At 40.1% G+C, this 19799-nt stretch overlaps 1 protein-coding gene across 1 annotated transcript in view; it reads left to right on the top strand.

Moving 5' to 3' along the window:
• csmd2 (CUB and Sushi multiple domains 2) overlaps window positions 1-19799 on the top strand; it is a 613472-nt gene that overhangs the window by 380082 nt on the left and 213591 nt on the right. The window contains exons 29-31 of the mRNA XM_048612954.1: window positions 7076-7200; window positions 14026-14122; window positions 17822-17946. Of these exons, the coding sequence (XP_048468911.1) occupies window positions 7076-7200; window positions 14026-14122; window positions 17822-17946 (347 nt within the window). The remainder of the gene's footprint in view (window positions 1-7075; window positions 7201-14025; window positions 14123-17821; window positions 17947-19799) is intronic.

The raw sequence follows: 19799 nt of genomic DNA, 5'->3' as shown, positions 1-19799 counted from the left end.
AATGGTATCAATGTGGATTTCACAAGTTTCAAAATCTCCCCTCCCCCTACCGCATCCCAAAACCAGTCCAGCTCGTCCCTGCCTCCCTAACCTGTTCTTCCTCCCACCTATCCCCTCCTCCCACCTCAAGCCGCACCTCCATCTCCTACTGACCAACCTCATCCCGCCCCCTTGACCTGTCCGTCCTCCCTGGACTGACCTATCCCCTTCCTCGCTCCCAACCTACACTCACCTTTACTGGCTCCATCCCCGCCTCTTCGACCTGTTTGTTTCCTCTCCACCTATCCTCTCCTCTATCCCTCTTCTATCCGCCTCCCACTCTCTCCCTATTTATTTCAAAACCCCCTTCCCCTCCCCCTTTTCTGATGAAGGGTCTTGGCCCGAAACGTCAGCCTCTCTGCTCCTATGATGCTGCTTGGCCTGCTGTGTTCATCCAGCCCTGCACCTTGTTGTCTCGGATTCTCCAGCATCTGCAGTTCCTACTATCTCTGACCCTGTCCTGCCTGTGTCTGAGGTGTAATCGTTGATTTTGGATTAGAATAGGCTGAGTTTCTGTTGCAGTTACACCTTGGAGCGATCCATAAAAATATACTTGAGGATTCAACCAATTCTCCAATTTGAATCATACCTGCATCTATTGTCTATTCAAGAGTAACACTGTTATTCCGCTCGTCGCACAGTGAGACAATTCATTGAGAAAATAAGCTGTGTAGATCAAGAAGGGCCAGTGCCTCGACTGAATTAGCCAAGCCCAGGCACATTAGCAGCACTGGTGCTACAACCCCTCTGTCTGCCTGATCTTTTCCCTCTCTCTTTCTGTTTCTCTCCACTAATCCACTCACACTTTTCCACCATACCTTCCAAAACCCATCATTAGCATAAATACCATCCTTCTCTAGCTGTTATCAGTTCTGATGAAGGGTCAGTGTTAATGTTAATTTTGTTTTCTCTTCATAGATGCCAGACGTGCTGAGTTTCTCCAGCAATTTCTGTTTTTGTTTGTTTCAAAGTTACAACTCAATCTTAGTATTACCTGTCTCCTGGATTAACTTCTTTCAGTAGCCCCTCCACAATTTCTCACGTATATCTGCACAAAAAAAGACTAGTCAATAAAAATAAGCTTCTTAACATGCCCACACCAGCTCGCTAAGATCATAGTAAATGTACCTGCAGAAATTTAAAGTATTTTAAAACAAACTGGTCAGATACATTATGACACACCATCAGCATAGGTTAGGCCTCCTGGCTCAGAGGTAGGGACATTATCATGGCACCTTTAAGCTTTGCTGATTGCAGGCTTGAGATTGAACCAACCCTGCTGCTTTGTGCCATTCCCACAGGCCCGTTAGCTCTCATGGTGAGGTCAGTCAGAAGACAGACATCTGCACTTCCTGGATTAGGAACCAAGGTTCAGGGAGGTCTCTGCAGCTGACACCATCTCTCCAGCAGCAATCAGTATCTGGACCAAAAATGGTAGAATCCCTACAGTGTGGAAAGAGGCCAGTTGGCCCACTGACCCTGCGAAGAGCATCTCACCCAGATCCACGTCCCTGTCCTATAATCCTGCATTTCCCTGAACATCCCTGGACCCTATGGGCAATTTAGCATGACCAAACCACCTGACCTGCACATCTTTGGACTGTGGGAGGAAACCGGAGTACCCAGGGGAAACCCATGCAGAGATGAGGGAGAATGTGCAAACTCCACACAGATAGCCGCTCAAAGGTGGAATCAAACCCTGGTCCGTGGTACTGTGAGGTAGCAGTGAGCCACAGTGCTGTCTGCAGTCAGAAGGGAGCTGCCCTTGAAGTCCTCATCAAGGACATCATCCAGCAGTACCATGATCACTCGGCTCAAGACCCGAACTCACCTTCCAATGGGTCTCTTTAGATCCTACTCTGTGTTTTCCCTTGGGATCTTGTCAGACCCAGCATTCATTTGGCTGTCCCAACCACTCCAGCCCCAGTGCCCAGGAACTGTTGGCCTGAATGTCAGTCAGAATTCCTCATTCTACCGCTGCAACGCTGACGGGCTAATCAGCAGTGGAGGCATCGTCCACCAAGTGCGCATCAGTGTTAGTGCTCCAGCTGACTATGTTGTCTGCCAACCTCTTCCACTTGTCTTGCGTTAAACCTATTAAATGTTGCCTGTGTATTTTTATTGTGCAAATAATGTAAATGAAAAATTGAACAATGAGAATACCTCGAACGGATTTACATTTTGGAAGTGGATAATTCCCAGCCGTGAGGTATGTCCCTGGAAAGTTGTAGATTAAACAGCAACAAGTCTGTCATGCACCTTGTTCTGGAAAAATTAATTGATATTCAACACCAGTTGCAGAAACAAAGCTGAGCACTTGCACAATGCAAGGAAGGTTGTGGTAGCCTGCTTCAGTCATGAGGCACTGTGGGCTGTCAACAGCAGCAGAACTGTACTTCAACACAACCTTGTAGCCCGGCATATTCCCCACTCAACCATTACCATCAAGCCAGGAGATTAACCCTGGTTCAATAAAGAATGCAGAAGGGCATGTCAGGAGCAACACTGGGCATATGTAAAAATGAGGTGTCAGCCTGATGATGCTACCAAACAAGACTACTTGCACGCCAAACAGCATAAGCCGCAAGTGATAGACAGAGCTAAGGAATCCCACAACCAAAGGCTCGGATATAAGCTCTGCAGTCCTGCCTCATTCAACCATGAACAGTGACGGACAGTTAAATAACACACTGGAGACGGTGGCTCCCCAATTATCCACATCCTCTACAATGGAAGAGGCCAGCACATCAGTGCTAATGATAAGGCTGAAGCATTCACTGCAGTCTTCAGCCAGAAATGCCTAGTGGATGATCTATCTCAGTCTCCCCAGTGGTCCCCAGCATCATAGATGCCAGTCATAAGCCAATTCAATTCACTCCAAGTGATACCAAAAATTAGTTAGAGACATCGGATACTGCAAAGAAAGGTGCTAACCAGCCAGTGACACCCATATTCCATGAGTGAATGTGAGAAAACAAAGCCCCCAGTTCACTGTTCCCAGTAAATCATAACTGGTCACAACCAAGACTGGCTGATAAAATCAGGTGCAAAATGATTTCTGGTTGGATTTCTCAGCACATACCAGTTATTCTGGTTCGAGGCAAGTTACAGACAGTTCTGCTTTCAGCTGGTTTCGGCTAATGTTTTCTTTTGGGAACTGGTTGGAGGTGTGCATGAGTCTTCTGCTCTCAGCTTGTTTCCTCCCTATGCACCTGACTGTCAAAGCACATTCCCAAGCTTACTCTCACTCTTATTACAACAGGACTAGTCACGTTGACTATTCGTAGAGTTGACAGCATATCAATTGTTATATTTCATCTTTAGCATTTATTAATTGTTTGAATTTCCATATGCTGAAATGTTTCTGCCAGATGTTGAGAAACTCCCAAAATACTTATTTTGTGATTTGTCAGTCAGTATCAGGCTCCAGAGAAATGTAAGTCTGTTCCCATTTAAAGAAACTGGATTACCTCCTTCACTTCTAATTGACATCCTCTTTCAGAAAATGGTTTTATTTATAATTGAAGTACATTAACTGATAATCTTCATGAGAAGAATAAAAACAATTGTTGAAGTAAGTTACTTTAATCTAGTAAATATGAAGAATCCAAGGGAAATGGCAAGAAGGAACAGTAAGAATTAATCAAGCCTGTGTTGTGTCTGGAGATTTTTTTTTATGCGCTCATTCATTCATGCCTGGTTGATTTCTCCTTCTTTCGGGGCATACTGGCAATTCCACTGAGAAATGATGTTCATTGTAGTCAGGTACCTCCATTCTGACTGTGAGCGGATGGTCAGTGATGAGGTTGTGGAGTTACACTGAACTATTTTGATCATTGCTGAAGTGATTTTCTAATTTGAATGATAATTTAATTCCATTTAATACGTCTATTTTTACTTTTAATTAGTGCTCATGCTTTGCCATTCAAGCTTGTAGGTTGCAGAAGAGTTTTTTTTTCAACGTAATGAGTGTCGTGATCTAAATGTGTGCTGCAAAAAAACTCATTAATAACAATCCACAAATACACTAAAACAGAAGAAAAAAATCAGTTACATGGGGATAATTGTATAAATGTTTCAAATGACCAAATGGCCAATTCTATGAATAGCTTCCTGCATCCACTGAGCTCGTGATTTCAATCCTAGTCGGCCATTTCTCTCTGTAACCTAAGGCTTGTATTAGTTACACTTTTCTCAACTTGAAATTGTGCTCACTTCATCTGTGGTAAGCATATTGACTTACCAGTTAAGAATGATTAGTTTAAGTGTGATTGCAAATTGCACCAATTTGAATAATGTGCAGTTATTGCATAATCTTGGAGGTTCAGTAGGGTCCATAGAGAATGGAAACAGCTGTCAGAACTCCAGTTTTAAAATTGCCTACTAACCACTTCAATCCCCCGCCCTCCCTATTCTTAGCATGGAATCTTAATCCTTTATTTCTCCTTTTTGTATGAAGTCTACAGGAATCTGGCATTCACTAAAAGCAATGTGAAGCTGATCTTACTACTTTTCTTTCCATTGGCGGTGTCTTGTTTTATTCTCACTTTAATCTTGGTGATGCAATGAGGAACCTTGCATCCCCAGATGTATCAAGCATTGGTCTATTCTGTGATCCTCATTGTATAGTAAGCAATGATTTTGATACCCGAAGACCAGAGAGAATTTTGCTTCACAACCTCATAAAATTTGAACTTTATCCATTTTAAGAGCATTTCAGGAGAATGTTGACCTTTGTTTACAGACTGAGATTCCCAGATGATCAGAGAAGTTGAATTGAAATAGCGTAATGTATGTGCAGTGTTGAACAGGTACTGTTTTTGGCAAACATTAGTCAGTTGCAAATTTATTTGTTTTCTCATGTATAGATTGCAACTGAAGAGGCTACTTCTTTTTTAATGACTACTGCTTTCCTATGATGTTTGAGTTAAGTAGAACGATCAATTTCAGGAATATGTAATTTGCGCACTGTCTCTAGCTCATGAACTTCAACCTGATCAGAAGCCGCACCAAAGGACAGAAACCAGAAACCAGCAAGTTGCAAATAACAGAAACTGACTGACCTCCGCTGAGAGAGCGCTTTGGTATCTCTTCAAAGACACCATTCTGAATTTCTTAGCTCTGAGTTGCTATGTTCTTTACAAAAAAAAAATGATGACTGTGGGAGGCTTCGACTGCCAGCACAAAAAATTCTGCAAATAGAAAGAACATCACTGTGACCCTACAGTTCCAATTAAATTGATAAGTAAGAATGCAGTAATATTGCATCTAATTTGTATGTGTTTTTTTAATGTTATTTTTGTTGGTGAATTGATTTCTTGAGCCACTGCAATCCTTGGGCTATAGGGCTACCGGTTAGGAAGGGAGTTCTAGGCCTTAATCCAGCATCCTGAAGCAATATTGATATAGTTCCATGTCTCAAATAATGTGGCTCAGTGGTGAATTTGCAGGTGGTAATCTCCCCTGCATCATTTGCCCTTGACCTTCCAGTTCCTTGCAGTCACTGGTCTGGAAGTCTATTGAAGGAGGCATGAGTTTGAGTTTGCTTTTGATATATTTTTGTCATATACTGAGATACAGTGAAAAGTATTGTTTTGCGTGCTATACAGACAGATCAGACCATACAAAGTGTGTCAGGTTAACAGAACAGAGTGCAGAATACAGTGTTACAGCTGCAGAGAAGGTGCAGAGAGAGATGAACATTAACATTTGAGAGGTCCGTTCAAACGTCTGATAACTGCAGGGAAGAAGCTGTTCTTGAATCTGTTTGTACGTTTATTCAACCTTTTATATCTTCTGCCCGATGGAAGAGGGTGGAAGAGAGTATAACTGGGGTGGGATGGGTCTTTGACTATGTTAGTTGCTTTCCCAAGGCAGTGGGAAGTATAGATGTTAATCAATGGATGGGAAGCTGGTTTGTCGATGGACTGGTTGTGTTCATGACTGTCTGTCTTTTCTTGCAGTCTTGAACAGAGAAATTGTCATACCACGCTGTGATACATCCAGATGAGATGCTTTCTATGGTGCATCGATAGAAATTAGTCGGAGTCCTTGTTGATATGCCAAATTTCCTTCACCTCCTAAAGAAGTAGAGGCACTGTTGTCCTTTCTTGATCATCATGTTGATGTGAGATGACCAGGACAGATTGTTGGTGATCGTCACTCCCAGCAACTTGATGCTCTCGACCTTCTCCACCTCAGCTCCATTGATACAGACAGGGGCGTGTCCTCCACTCTGCTTCCTGAAGTCAATGACCAGCTCCTTCATTTTGCTGACACTGATGGAAAGATTGTTGTCTTTACACCATGCCGCTAAGCACTCAATCTCTTTCCTGTATTCTGTCTCATCATTGTTTCAGATCCAATCTACAATGGTGGTGTCGTCAATAAACTTGGAAATGGAGTTCAGGCAGAATTTGGCCATACAGTCATCAGTGTGTAAGGAGTATAGTAGGGGGCTGAGTATGTAGCCTTGCGGGGCACCGGTGCTGAGGATTATGGTGGAGGAGATGTTGTCGCCTATGATGGGTTGCTGTCACCCATCTTATACGTACACACACATCTGTCATTGTGTATTGGTGGTAGAAGGAACCTGTGGACTGTCACAATTCAAGAAAAATGGTTCACCATCACCTTGTCGAAGGCATTGCAAGCTGACAAATACAATTGTGGCCTTGATAGCATTGTTTACATCCAAAGAGTAAAAATAAATGAAATATTTGATTTCATAGGAAGTGTCAGAATGAAATAAAGTATCTGACGGTCACCCATGTTAAAGCAGTGAGGTGAAAGGATACATATTGACTTTATTTTCTTACTTTTTTTGTTCATTTGTACAAGTTGCATTTTATTACGAGACATTTGGATCCCTGATTCCATGAGCTGTAAAGCATTTTTAGCAATATTACTTGTTAAGGAATTTATAACAAATCACAGAGAGTCCAGCTGTGTACAAAGACAGTAAATCTCTTTCAACAAAGTTCATATATTATTCTTATTCAGTCTTAATGAAGCCAGTTTATCATTTTCTTTTCAGTACCTTGTGGAGGAAATCTCACTGAACGAAAAGGCACAATTCTGTCACCGGGCTTCCCCGATCCTTATCAGAACAGCCTGAACTGTTTATGGAGAATCACCGTCCCTGAAGGAGCTGGCATACAGGTATTGTATTCAAAGATAGTAAGAACTGCCACTGCTGGAGTCTGAGATATTTATATTCATATTTGTACAAAAGGCAAATGACAATTAATTTCACATACGCCATTGAGAATCTGCCCACTGTTTAAAAACATGCAAGTTATCACCATCAGAGGACTGATATGAAATCTGCTGTTAAATTTTCACACAGCATCATGAAGTACCTACAATGTAGAGACGGACCATTCAGCCCACTAGGTTGATGCCTGTGTTTAGACTCCATATGACACACTACCCACCTTTCTTCACCACAACACTGTCAATATTCCGAGATAGTAAGAACTGCCAATGCTGGAGTCTGAGATAACACAGCGTTAAACTCGAGGAACACAGCAGGCCAGGCAGCATTAGAGGAGCAGGAAGGCTGACATTTCGGGTCGGGACCCTTCTTCAGAAAAACAAACTGCCAATATTCCCTCCTGTTCCTTTCTCTGCTTTTCTGTTTTTTTTCTTGCTTGCCCTAGAATGCATCTATTTTATTTGATTCAACTAATCTCAATGGTAGCAATTCTCACATTCCACTCACTCTTAGGGTAAAAATGTTTCTCCTGGATATTCTGTGGAATTTATTGGTGATTATTGTATATTTACAGCCTATGAACAGAAACAAAATACTCAGCTGGTCAGACAACATCCGTGGAGGGAGAAACAAAGTTAGCATTTTAAGTCAACAGGTTTTTGACAAAACCTGAAGTTAAAAGTGCAACAGTTATAAGCATGTAGAAAGGCAAAGGAATGCAGGACAGAGGGAAAGGGAAGGTCTGAGATCGGGTGGAGGCCAGGGAAATTTCTTGCTGTTGTCACAAACTTGAATACAGGCTTCCCCGGTTCGCAAACAGGTTCCATGATGCAGTCTGTTTGTAAGTCAATTTGTATGTAAGTTGGAACACAATGCAGATCAATATGAAGCAGCCATAACAGGAATTGTTCATATGTCAGGTCTTTAAAATATCATCGCTAAGAGATCGCATTCACAAGTATAAGCTTTTGTAAGTTGGACATCCGTAAATTGGGGATACCGTGTATGTAATTAAACACGGAAACAAAATAGAAATTGCTGGAAAAGCTCAGTAGGTCTGGCAGCATCTGTGAAGGAAAAGACAGAGTTAACATTTCGGGTCTAGTGACCCTTCCTCAGAACTCGTGTATGTTATTAACTTTGCTTACTATTTCCACCTAGCCCTCACCTTCATATTGACCATCTGTAACCCTTCCCTTTCTGTTCTCAAACTCTGTCTTCCTTTCTATATGTATGATACTGAATACAATTCACTGAAGCCCCAAAATATCCAGTACTTTCTGCTTTTATTTCAGATTTCCACTGTCTTTAATATTTTGCTAATCTGTTATACTTATGGCCCCTTGTTTATGTTCTATACATAATTTTCAATATCTAAATGCTTTTTGATTACATTTTTTCAGTAAGTATTCTATTGTCTTGCCCATCCCTAATGTTAAGCTAATCAATCTATAGTTTCCTGGACTTGTTCTATGTCAATTTTTGTACCTCCAAATCTCATTCATTATCCATCAGTGCCTTGGCACTATTCCCTTTTCTGATGAAAGTAAATATATGGAATTGAAAACTAATCTTTGAACACCCATTTTAATAGGAATAAAGAAAAGCATGAGGTGGGAAAGCAATTTATATTTATATTTTTAATATTTGGATATACATTTAGTATCCCATCCATTTGAATATTTTTACTGCACACAAGCCTTATCGATAAATTGTCCAATTATTGCAACAGATTTCTAGTCATCAACTTTATCACATAATCTTGATACAACTTCAATTACTGCTCAAAGTTCAGCTCAACTTAATGTTGAGAATTGAGTTTGTAATAACAAGATTTGACTGTTCTGGTCACAGAGCTTACGGGAGTCCTCATTTATTGAAATAATGCTAATTATTTCCATTTAATGTTGAACTTTAAAATTAAATGTTTTTTTAAGCTTTTCACTGATTTTCCTGCTTCACTTATTACCAGTATTCTGAATATATGTATGTTATAAAGTTTCTTTATGCCTACATCTTCAACATATTGTTGTCACAGAGGGGACTTGTAATGACTCAGGAGTTCACTGTTGACTGTGGTTAGCTCAGGCTATACTAAATGACTGAATAGGTTCTGGGAGGTAAATGTGACAAATTTAGGTCTCCAGGTGATGTTGTCCCGAGTTCACTATCAAACTGCTTCCCTTAAAATACAATGCCATTTCTGACCAAGTTGGTGATTTCAGAAACGAAAGCAGAAGTTGCTGGAAAAACTAAGCAAGTTTGGCAGCACTTGTGGAGAGAAATCAGAGTTAATGCCTCTGTTTAGAAGAAGGGTCACTGGTGCTGCCAAACCTGCTGATTGTTTTCAGCAATTTCTGTTTTTATTTCTGAATTCCAACATCCACAGTTCTTTCAGTTTTTTTTTGGTTTGGTGATTTCAGATTGCCCAGTTTGAAATCATTCTTTATAATTCAGGAATATCCATATCAATGCTGTAAAATTTCACAGATAATTCCAAATATCACATGCAACAATCCAGGGGGCAGGAGCATTTATTTGTCTATCTGTTAATGAGGGTCCTTTAATTCACAGATCCAAAAGTAGATGTGCAACTCTTCATATTCCATGACAGCACTCCTTGCGCAGTGATATTTACACACGTGGTTGGATTTCACTGGGTTGCCTTGTTCATGCTGCCCACCCCAAGTGCCCCGAGACCCTGCCCAAACCCCAAGCAAATAAGTTCAACAATTTAATACCCTTACACCTTGAAAATGGAACCTGTAAAGTACAATCTCAAATAAACTAAAAAAGTTCATTTTAAATGACCATTATATTACTTAGTGATAGGAAATGTGAGGCAACATGAAATAAGGATTGCTGAAATGCAATAATGCAAAAAGAAAAATGCAGTGTGTATTATAGGAAGTTACTGGATGTTATGTGTGAGCATGTGATGCCAACATGTGGCTGGTAATTGACTGCCTCTGTCCTCCTTTACCTCTGCGTTCTAGAGAGCCTATTTTGTTCAAAGTGATTGAGGCACACCACTAGGTAGATTAATGAGAAGAAGCTCCAGTCTTGAACCAGGTGAGGTTTATTGTATGATAACAATCAGATACAGGTTACATGAGTAAAATAGACTTGTTTAATAAGACTTTATGAGATCCAGGATAACACCACCTTGAGATCCTAAGATGTTCAGCAGTACCTCCATACTGAAGTTTGATAATGCTGTGAATGTTTCCAATAGGGATTCTCAGATTTGCCATTCACTAGTGTAAAGGAATGTGTTTCAGTCATGTTTCCTCTTCTTTGCAACAGCGTCCTGAAGCAACTCCTGGTAGAATTCTGTTGGAATTCCTGACCCTCCAAAACTTTACCCCTGTGGCTGCTAATCATGACTGAGCTCTAACAGCAAGTACTGATGTGGTGTTCAACATCCAAAGCATCGGATGTCATTCCAGTATTGTCCTTTCCTGGCATCAGTTCTTTTTTAGCAGATGTTATTCATTCACAGTCAGGGTGCAAATGTTGATGATGTCTTGCACCACCACCCTAATCTACCCCCTCTCCCCCATCAGTCCAACATTTGTCTATCTCAGCTAGTAGTTAGTGAGGTTACTTTTTGTACTTTCAGTCTTCAGAGCATGAGAGCACAGAGTGCAGCCTCATACAGGAGATTGGGCCTGAAACTTTTTATTCTGCATGGCACCTCAAGGAAAAACTAACAAAATTGCACATTGCCACACACATTGCCCACGTAAATCTCCAGAGATCTGACACTTCTGTTTGCCATCTCATTGTCAATGTGGACATTATTGGAAACTGTGTTTTTGAGTTAAGTGAATTGACCTGCAGCCTCCTGTTGTGACCACGGTTTATAACCCCTGAGTACCTAAGGTCATATCAAACTTTAATCCCTTGATTTTTTTAATACAGCCAAAGTGGCTGCAGATGTAAATTCGGTGGCTTTCTTGAGCGAGAGACCTCAGAATGTCACACCGGAGAAGGTGTCATGGAAGCTTTGATGGCAGGGGCTTCAAAGTGAGAAAATGGAGTATAAACTGAACTGTATGTTCCTGGGCATTATCTCAGAGTGTGAACACAATTTTTAAAAAAGCAGCAGTTTGGGCAAGAGTTATTATTTCTGTTTTCCCCTTTCAAGAATACACATGGTCATTGCTTAAAAGTGAGCTTCAACCCTGGTCTGATCTGTATTAGTGACCTGATGTCCTAGTGCGTGGACCCGTAAGCTCTAACATTCATAGCTCTGAGAATGCCCACACAGGTAAGGAAAGAAAGGGTAAAGACATTCTCTGACCCTAAGTGCCAAAAGCCAATGAACCACCAAGCCAGTCAAAGGAAATAGACGAAAGAATTTCCATGAACCAGGGGTCCCTACATCAACTGCTTGATCTCAACATTCCACTATCTATTCTTCAATAACAACTCAGAAACTGACCAGTGTATTTTTTTTTTGACTTATTTATTATTTCTACCAAGGGACATTCCACCTGGGAACCCCAAGTCAAAGTTGACAAGGTTTAAATGTCAGGCACTCTACCTGGAAAGTTCCCCACTCACCGCTGATTGATGAGGCTAATGAGTGATCATTAATTGTTGATTTAAGAGTCTCAACAGATATCAGGGCAGGAGGGTTGTCCAAGAGCTTTCTCACATTGAACTTAATTGGTGCAGGCATGGGAAAACAGCAGGCTCTCCAGCTGCTTGATTAAATTCCCCACTCCTGCCTCCAAACTCACCTGGGGGCAGCATTTAATCTGATGAGGAGTCACTGGACTCAAACATTAACTCTGCTTTCTTCCCACAGATGCCGCCAGACCTGCTGAATTTCACCAGCAATTTCTGTTTTTTTTATTAGTTTCCACCGCTTGCCTCTGGATATTAGGCCACAGATGTTGGAGCTATTAAAGGGTGGTGACTATGGTAGATATGGAGAGGTAATTGTTGTGGAGACCTGCAGCTTTGATCTCTAACTTATGAATTCATGTGTCAGAACGGTGACCACCCTTATCATGAACGATGTTCTAAAATGTCTGAGAGCATGACACAGGAAAAATCAATTGCACCTCAAACAGGAGGAAATGTGAGACAGATTGGGATGAGACATGAACAAACATAATTTTGAGGTCAGGGCTTTCTAGGAAACTTTGTGAAACAGGGATGTAGTAAGGGATGGATTTAGAAGACTGCAGGAAATGAACAGTATTAGTTATGTTATGAGTTTCACTTGCAGAGATTCACAGGATTGATGTCTGTTCTGTAATTAGATTTCTCTATGTGGTTGTCTATTGAACTCTGGTTAAGTAATAATAACTGAACAGGGTTTCTATTCATTCAGTTCCTATTAGCCATTTATTATTTAACAGTGTATGATTGTAGAGATTAATTGAGTGTAAATGTCATAGATCTGCTTTCTACAAATTACAGTAAAACATATATAAATAATCTGTCTGTTAAATCTACAGCGCAGCCCAAAAAGACACACAGTGCAGAACTTTAAAGGTTGTCTGTTATTTTTAAAACTGATGCTTTTAAAATTATTTACTGTTTGAATTTTCAGCTACAAGAGACATTTTTGCCCTGGGAGCAATTTATTAAAAATAAAAATTAACATTGGCACAGTGATTCCAAGTAATCTGCCAAATGACAATGTAAATCATTTTAGCCCATTATGTCACTGCATAGAATATGTTTGGGGTGTGAAATGTAATGGCTTGCCAAGCAGACAAAATCAATAGGCAGAATAAGCACAATACAATTTATTAAACAGTTTCAGTGCATAGTTACAATAAACACTGTGTTTCCTCATAAACTCTGCAGCCTGCAACTTTTAAACCTCAAACACAGTTGCAGTCTTAAAATATGATGTGGATCTCAAAATGAATTAATATTGCATGCCTCTGTGGAATGGGGCATTTTATTGAAAATTTAAAAGATGACAGTTGGACCAGATATCTTAGACTCTGGACGATTCTTTTCACATCCTCACAGTGTGAAACAGAAGGCAATCTATTCCAGCACAGTTACAGATACTGTATCACCAGCACTTTGATCAGAGGATGCATTGTTAATTTCCCGTTTACACAAACCACCATGTGTAGCAGGAATACCAATGGCATTACTCAGAATGCATTCTTTTGCTTATCATGTGGCTGCATATTCTGCTTCTTGAGAGAAGCTGTCAGTCACTGAGAACCAAGGTCAATGATAATCCATGCCACCTGGTCATTGAGCATTGTGAAATATGATAAAGAGAACCTGGTGGGAAGGATTTCATGCAGGGCACTGATTCAATTACCATGAGAGAGCTAAAACGTTACTTCTGGATGCTGCATGTGGCTCTCTCTGCCAAATTTACCCCATTCCGCCCTGTTTGGTAAAGTGTATCCTCATAAAATGTTCCTGTTTGACAGAAGGGGGAGGTTTGTTGAAATGTGAATTACCTCTTGTCTGTTCTAATTATCTGCTTTCAGCAAAGTTTCAGTCAACTCTCGATTGCTTTAGCGGTCTGATGTTTCCTTTTCTTGTGCTAGCCATCCATGTGGCTGTTTTGAATGAAACAAACAATTTAATGCCATCTTGACTGAATATTGATTAGTCTTATGCTGCTCAGAACTTGAACTGAGGGTGTTCAAATTCCCGCTTTAATGTCTCGCCTCTGCTTTGTAACTCTTATCTGACATACCAATTTAACTAAGACGCATATATTAATAAATGGCTAACCAATTGAAAATTAACAAAAATCTTAATTGTTATTTCAGATTCAAGTTATCAGCTTTGCTACTGAGCATAACTGGGATTCGCTGGAGGTTTTTGATGGTGGTGATATTACAGCAACAATGCTTGGCAGTTTCTCAGGTAATTTCATCTTATCATTGAGATTCCAATATTGGCGATAGTCATGTCCTTTTCTGAAATGGGTTTAGCATATATTTCATGCTGCTTATTAATATTCTCAAAGAACCTGGCATAAAGCATCGAAAAACAATTTGCACACACACCTCACATTTATGGCACATCTTCTCTCGACTTAACTCCAATACCTGCAGGTAAACTTCCTGGACTTCTTGATTTCAACATGGCTTGTCAGTTTCTCCAGAGCAGACCTGCAGAAGCAGCAATGACTGATAGCTGTAAACCCATGGCTGGTGCCCAGTATCTGTTAAGGAGAGATTTTATTTTCCCTGTATTCTCTCTAACCATTGCTTGTCGCTCACAAATTTGTGAAAGTTTGAATGCAACACAGAAGGCCTCAGTTTTCTGGCTCCCCTCATAATGGACACTCTTTGGGCATTGATAAAACAAAATGCACTGTCTTTAAGCGTATTTTACTCCATTACCCCCATCCATTGAGATCCCTAGAACGTACCTTCGCAATGTTATGAAGCAAAGACTTGGCATAATAACATTCTGCTCAAATTTCCTTTTGCTCAAATCTAAATGCAAAACGGAGGAAGATGACCCTTACAATTCAAAGGTGTTCCATTAATCTCCGATGGATGACTCTTCAGCCTTAACTTTGCATACACTGAGTGCTATGTTGGAAAGTGTCCAAAATGGTGTTCCAAATTATAAGGACAGATTGGTAGAGCTGAACTGATTTTCTAAGTAGAAAAAGAGATTCAGACAAGTTATGATTCAGGTCTGCAAAGTGCTGTGAAGGAAAAATAACATAGCTGTTTGCAGATGATTTGATGTAAAGCAAAGTTCAGATCAGAGGAAGGGTTTTGCAAACGTAAGGTGAAATAGTTAGAAAAAAATATCAGTCAAAATGCACAAAAATAATCAAGGCTGTGATTTTAACCTAAAAGAAAGTGAATAAATCAGTTTTTGAATCTGAAATTCAAGTTTTTAAGAATAGAAACCAAACATTCAACAAGACATAGAGGGAGGGGGAGGATGGGTCAAAGCAGGTCTTGTCAGGACAAGTCTGGATAAATAATCTTTTAGGGACCAAAGACTGCTTAGGAACAATTTCCCTTTGAATTAAAACATCAGGTATCATTTCTGTTAAATTATATTTTAAGTACTTTGTGAAAACATTAAATTCGATGGACTAAATAACTTTTGATGGGAAGGATAGTACATGTTCTTGCCTTTAGGTGTCAGCTAAATATTAGTGTTCAGAGGTCTCAAGTCTGAAATATTACACCTTCAGTATTGCTGTCACATTTATGATGTTCCTCTGCTTAAAATGATTGTTCTGCAGATAATGGTGTAGGTCACATTTCATCTGTGCATCCTTCATTATCTATTCCAGTACAGCAACATACCCACAAAAGCTATTGTGAAGGGCATTAACTGCTAAGATTATAAAGTGCCTCTGGTAGTTTGTGACATTGAGTGCTTTAAGTATCCAAAACATTCCAAATAGCTGAAAATATCATTTTATTACATTCAATGTAATGGCATTATTCCAGGCTCACATGAGATAATTGTTGATGACTACCTATAAATTATTAATCATTTGATGAGTATGTTTTCATTTTGGCACTGAAATGAAATGTACTGTAAAATATTTAATTTTGGCCCCAGAGGATAATCTGAAGCTCTGTTGAAATCTAAGATAACTTTGAAGATGACTTTTGCAGGTATTTGATGATAAAAACTGTTTACATTAATAACTGCACAGAATTTCAATACTTTTTAGATTGGTAATATTACACTGAGAAAAGGCTTTACAGCTGTTGCAGTCTCAAAATTGTAACCCACTGTTGGATTAAAGGAAAATCCCAGTTTTGTAGGTTAACAGAAGGTGACTTGTAAAATGAAATGTTTGGCTATTTTCTGAATCAGTGAATCCAGAGTCTTGCAGTGAGGGTTTATGTTCACATTTATTATCTTAGCAAGTGCTGTCAGAGGACCAAAGCTTGAGTATAGGCTCAACAGTCTGCTTCAGAAAGAGGGAAGAAAGGAGAAACATTTGACTCCAGAACCACCTGTGCAAGGTGCTCTAAGTAGCTGTGTCAAGGATGTATTTGCAGACGTGTACAAATCTGGCACCTCCTGAGTCTCAGATGAATATTTTGTAGGCAATGAAAAAGAGAAATAAAATAATATAAGGAGGGGTTACGGGGTGAAAAAGTACCCAAGTTAAGTAATTATTCTTATTTAGCATTTTTAGAAGTAAAGATTTTGCTGAAAATTGATGAAGAAGTGTGCAAAATCTTGATTATTTACATGATTGTAATTTACTTATGCCGGTTTTACCAGATTCTGTTCTGAATGACGTAAAACTACAATCTGTTTGTAACCTTTAACCTTTTCGAGTTGGTTTAATCTGAAGAAGATTTACTCTCGAGAATTTGCCTGTGGGCAGTATTCAGGTGACAGGATCTTCCTTACCAGATGAAGAGCCAGCAAGAGCCACACATCCTTACTTTTAGGGAAAACCTGTTGCATTCCACGGGCACTTAACTGGACAGTGTGGGCCTTGCCAGGGATCAAGGATCCTGAGGAAGGACATCCCATATGCCAACAGTTGCCAACCAATGAGAAGCCAACAGTTGTGTTGAACAGCGGTGCCAGCAGTCACGACTGCTCTTGTTTGGCAGAAAGGACGGGGGCAGCTCTTAGCGAGTCCACTCTTTCTCTTGCTCCTACTTCCTGATGTGGGACACTCTCAAATTGAGGAACATTCCCATCCCTAGGAGCCCATTAGCTTCCTCCCTTGGGTTTTCTTGTTGTGCTGCCCACTTGGTAAGGACCATCACCTGCAGAACTCCCATTCCCCGCCCAATGCTAGGGGCTTCCTGTCATGAAATTAAACAAGGTGGAGGTGAGAAGATGGCAGAGTCTCTGCCCACCACCTTCCTATCTGGCATATTGACCTCACCAGGCAACTTATCATGGAGGTAGGCATTACAGTCTGCCCTTGTTTCCCCAAAAGGAAAAAACAACAATGACTACAAGTGAACCTACTGTTTGTGTTGGAGCTGCATTATGAAGTATACATGATGAGCCTGATCACAGGTTTACTGGTTTTTCCTTCTGGGTCTGTCGCTGCTATGTGGGAGGAAATGCTTAAAGATTTCAAGCTGACTCAGCATCTGATTCCCCTCCCCCTGCCTTCCTTCCCACCTGGGCAAATCTCAGTCATGAGGTGAAGCTCCATCCTAATGGCAGAACCTGAGACTGATTACCAGAGGGTCATTGATGCAACCCTTTGCCCTGTTGCATTGATATGCTATAGCATTACACTAGGAAATTATTTTACGTTTATTTAAAGTGGTATTAATTCATGCACTTCTGAGTGAACTTCAGTAGACTTGAAGCAGTGAAGTAGGTCATCTGAGGTGTGCAAGGCTGTTTTATGGCAAATTAGCTTCATTGGTCTTCTGCTGCAATATTAGAAAGGATTTTGAATTGGTGTAAGGTCTAAAATGGATGTTATCAAATCTCAAAGGCAGCAACAAATGAGCTTCATATTAGGACCAATGTACTAAATTTGCTGTAATGCACTTTGTTAAACTTTCAGTGCATGTTATAATGCCCATGATGGAGCAATCTGCTGAAGGTAATCTCCTCTGATTATTTTCTCTGACTCATATCTTACAGGCACCACTGTCCCCGCTTTGTTGAACAGTAGCTCCAATCAACTTTATTTGCATTTCTACTCTGACATCAGTGTTTCTGCAGCTGGCTTCCATCTGGAATACAAAAGTAAGCATTATCAGCAGACAGTAACAGCTTAAACAAGTCAAAAACACATGAGCCAAATTCACATACCCATATGCTTAAACCCTAGACCTGATGTTGCTTGACTTTCTTGATAAACCTCATGAGCTCTTTACAGCCTCGGTGACCACCTCTTTGAGTACTCTGTCTTCTTGATGCTGGTGACATCCCACATAACTTAGTGCTACCCTTTATAATTGGCTTGCTATGTCTTTTATCATACATAAAGATTTTCAGAGAGCAAAGCCTGGGTCGTAGGCAAAACAGTGGATTTCAAAACTATCATTTGTTTTGAGGGTTTATAAGCTTGCTGCTATTTTTATCAAAGAGTTCCTAGGTTTTTCTACTCGTAACCTTCCCTGTTATTATATGAGACCAACAAGGCTTATTACAGTCATTACTTGTCCAAAAATAGAAACAGTTTTCTCCTTATTATTTACCCTTAAAACTCGTGCAACTTAACCAGCTAGCTTCTCGATGAGTGCTGGCAGTGACTTTGATCACACGCACAATATAAAATGAGTGACACTGTGGCAGATTCTTATCCTCATTCATGAACAATGTGGTCATCCTGGGTTTAAATGACCTTTAAACAAACATTCAAGAATTATGGCTGAGTATTTTACATATGCTGTGTCTCTGAGCAAATGTATTCCTAGAGGTGCACTGCCATCCATATTTTGAGCAAAGCAGCTTTCAGAATTGAGCTCTCCTCATTAATCAAGTAGTGTGTGTTGAATAAATTCATTACTATTTTATTAAGTTTTAAAATTAATGAGAAACAAGAATGGTTTTGGAAGTGTAGAAATTTTAGATGGCATGAGCTATTGAACAAGCAGGTTGACAAGTGACAAACAAAATAGATATGATGACTGCTGCCTCAGTTTCTTCACAATTTATGGTTTACAGATAAAAGTGAGGGAGGATATAGACTATAAGGTTTTGGAGTAGATTTGTAGCTCCGGTTGTGGGTGTTGAGGTTGGTTGGCTCACCGAGTATAGACTATAGCTTTGAACTCATCAAGTGAAATCTTATTCTGAATTTTTGTTCAAATTTGGAAGTCCAATATTTGATTTTCATTTTAGCAAGTTTTGATTAGTTGAAAAATACAGTGAATTCTTATCAGTGTATTCAATCTCCCAATTGTACATGTGCCAATCGAGAAAAATGTAGCGCACAAAGTGAAGTAGCTGGCAATTTCAGGGGCGACGACCCTGTGTGCTCCCAGCAACGAAAGACCCCACACACCAAGTGTAAATCCAGTACTTGAATGCAGTCTGGCAAGCTTCTTATCAATTCAATGAGGAGCCTCATTACTGAAGGCCCAACCATATGATCAGTCTCAGGGAGTTGGTGAGTATCAGTGGAGGCCCAGGACACAAAACCAGATTGTTTTAGCCAGAGACCACGAAGAAAAATCATAATTATTCGGTAAAACTGTATTCTCTCGATTTCCTGTTTAAATCATCATTAAAAACAAATAGTCAACAATGCTAGAGTCTTGAGCTGGGTCCTATTTATTACCATTAAGGAATGTTCTGAAAGTTAAAGTCAGCTCCTCCACTAGCACCACCTTAAACTGTTGAACTCACAATTATTGTGCCAATAAGCTGTCTCAAGATGTCCAGTCTGCTGTGAAAACCATGACACAAAGGAATTGCAAATTTTCCTGTTCGATACCACAACGATAACAAGATCCCAGTTAGCCACTGAAATGACCAATCAGCATCTCCTCATCTCAGAACGGCCATTTTGATGAGGATGATCAAAGTACCTTCTTCCTCTGATAGTAGGAACTGCAGATGCTGGAGAATCAGAGATAACAAGGTGTAGAGCTGGATGAACACAGCAGGCCAA

Source organism: Rhincodon typus, chromosome 27, assembly GCF_021869965.1.
Source record: "Rhincodon typus isolate 14 chromosome 27, sRhiTyp1.1, whole genome shotgun sequence".
Classification (NCBI taxonomy): Eukaryota; Metazoa; Chordata; class Chondrichthyes; order Orectolobiformes; family Rhincodontidae; genus Rhincodon; species Rhincodon typus.
This window is presented reverse-complemented; position numbering and strand designations above follow the sequence as displayed.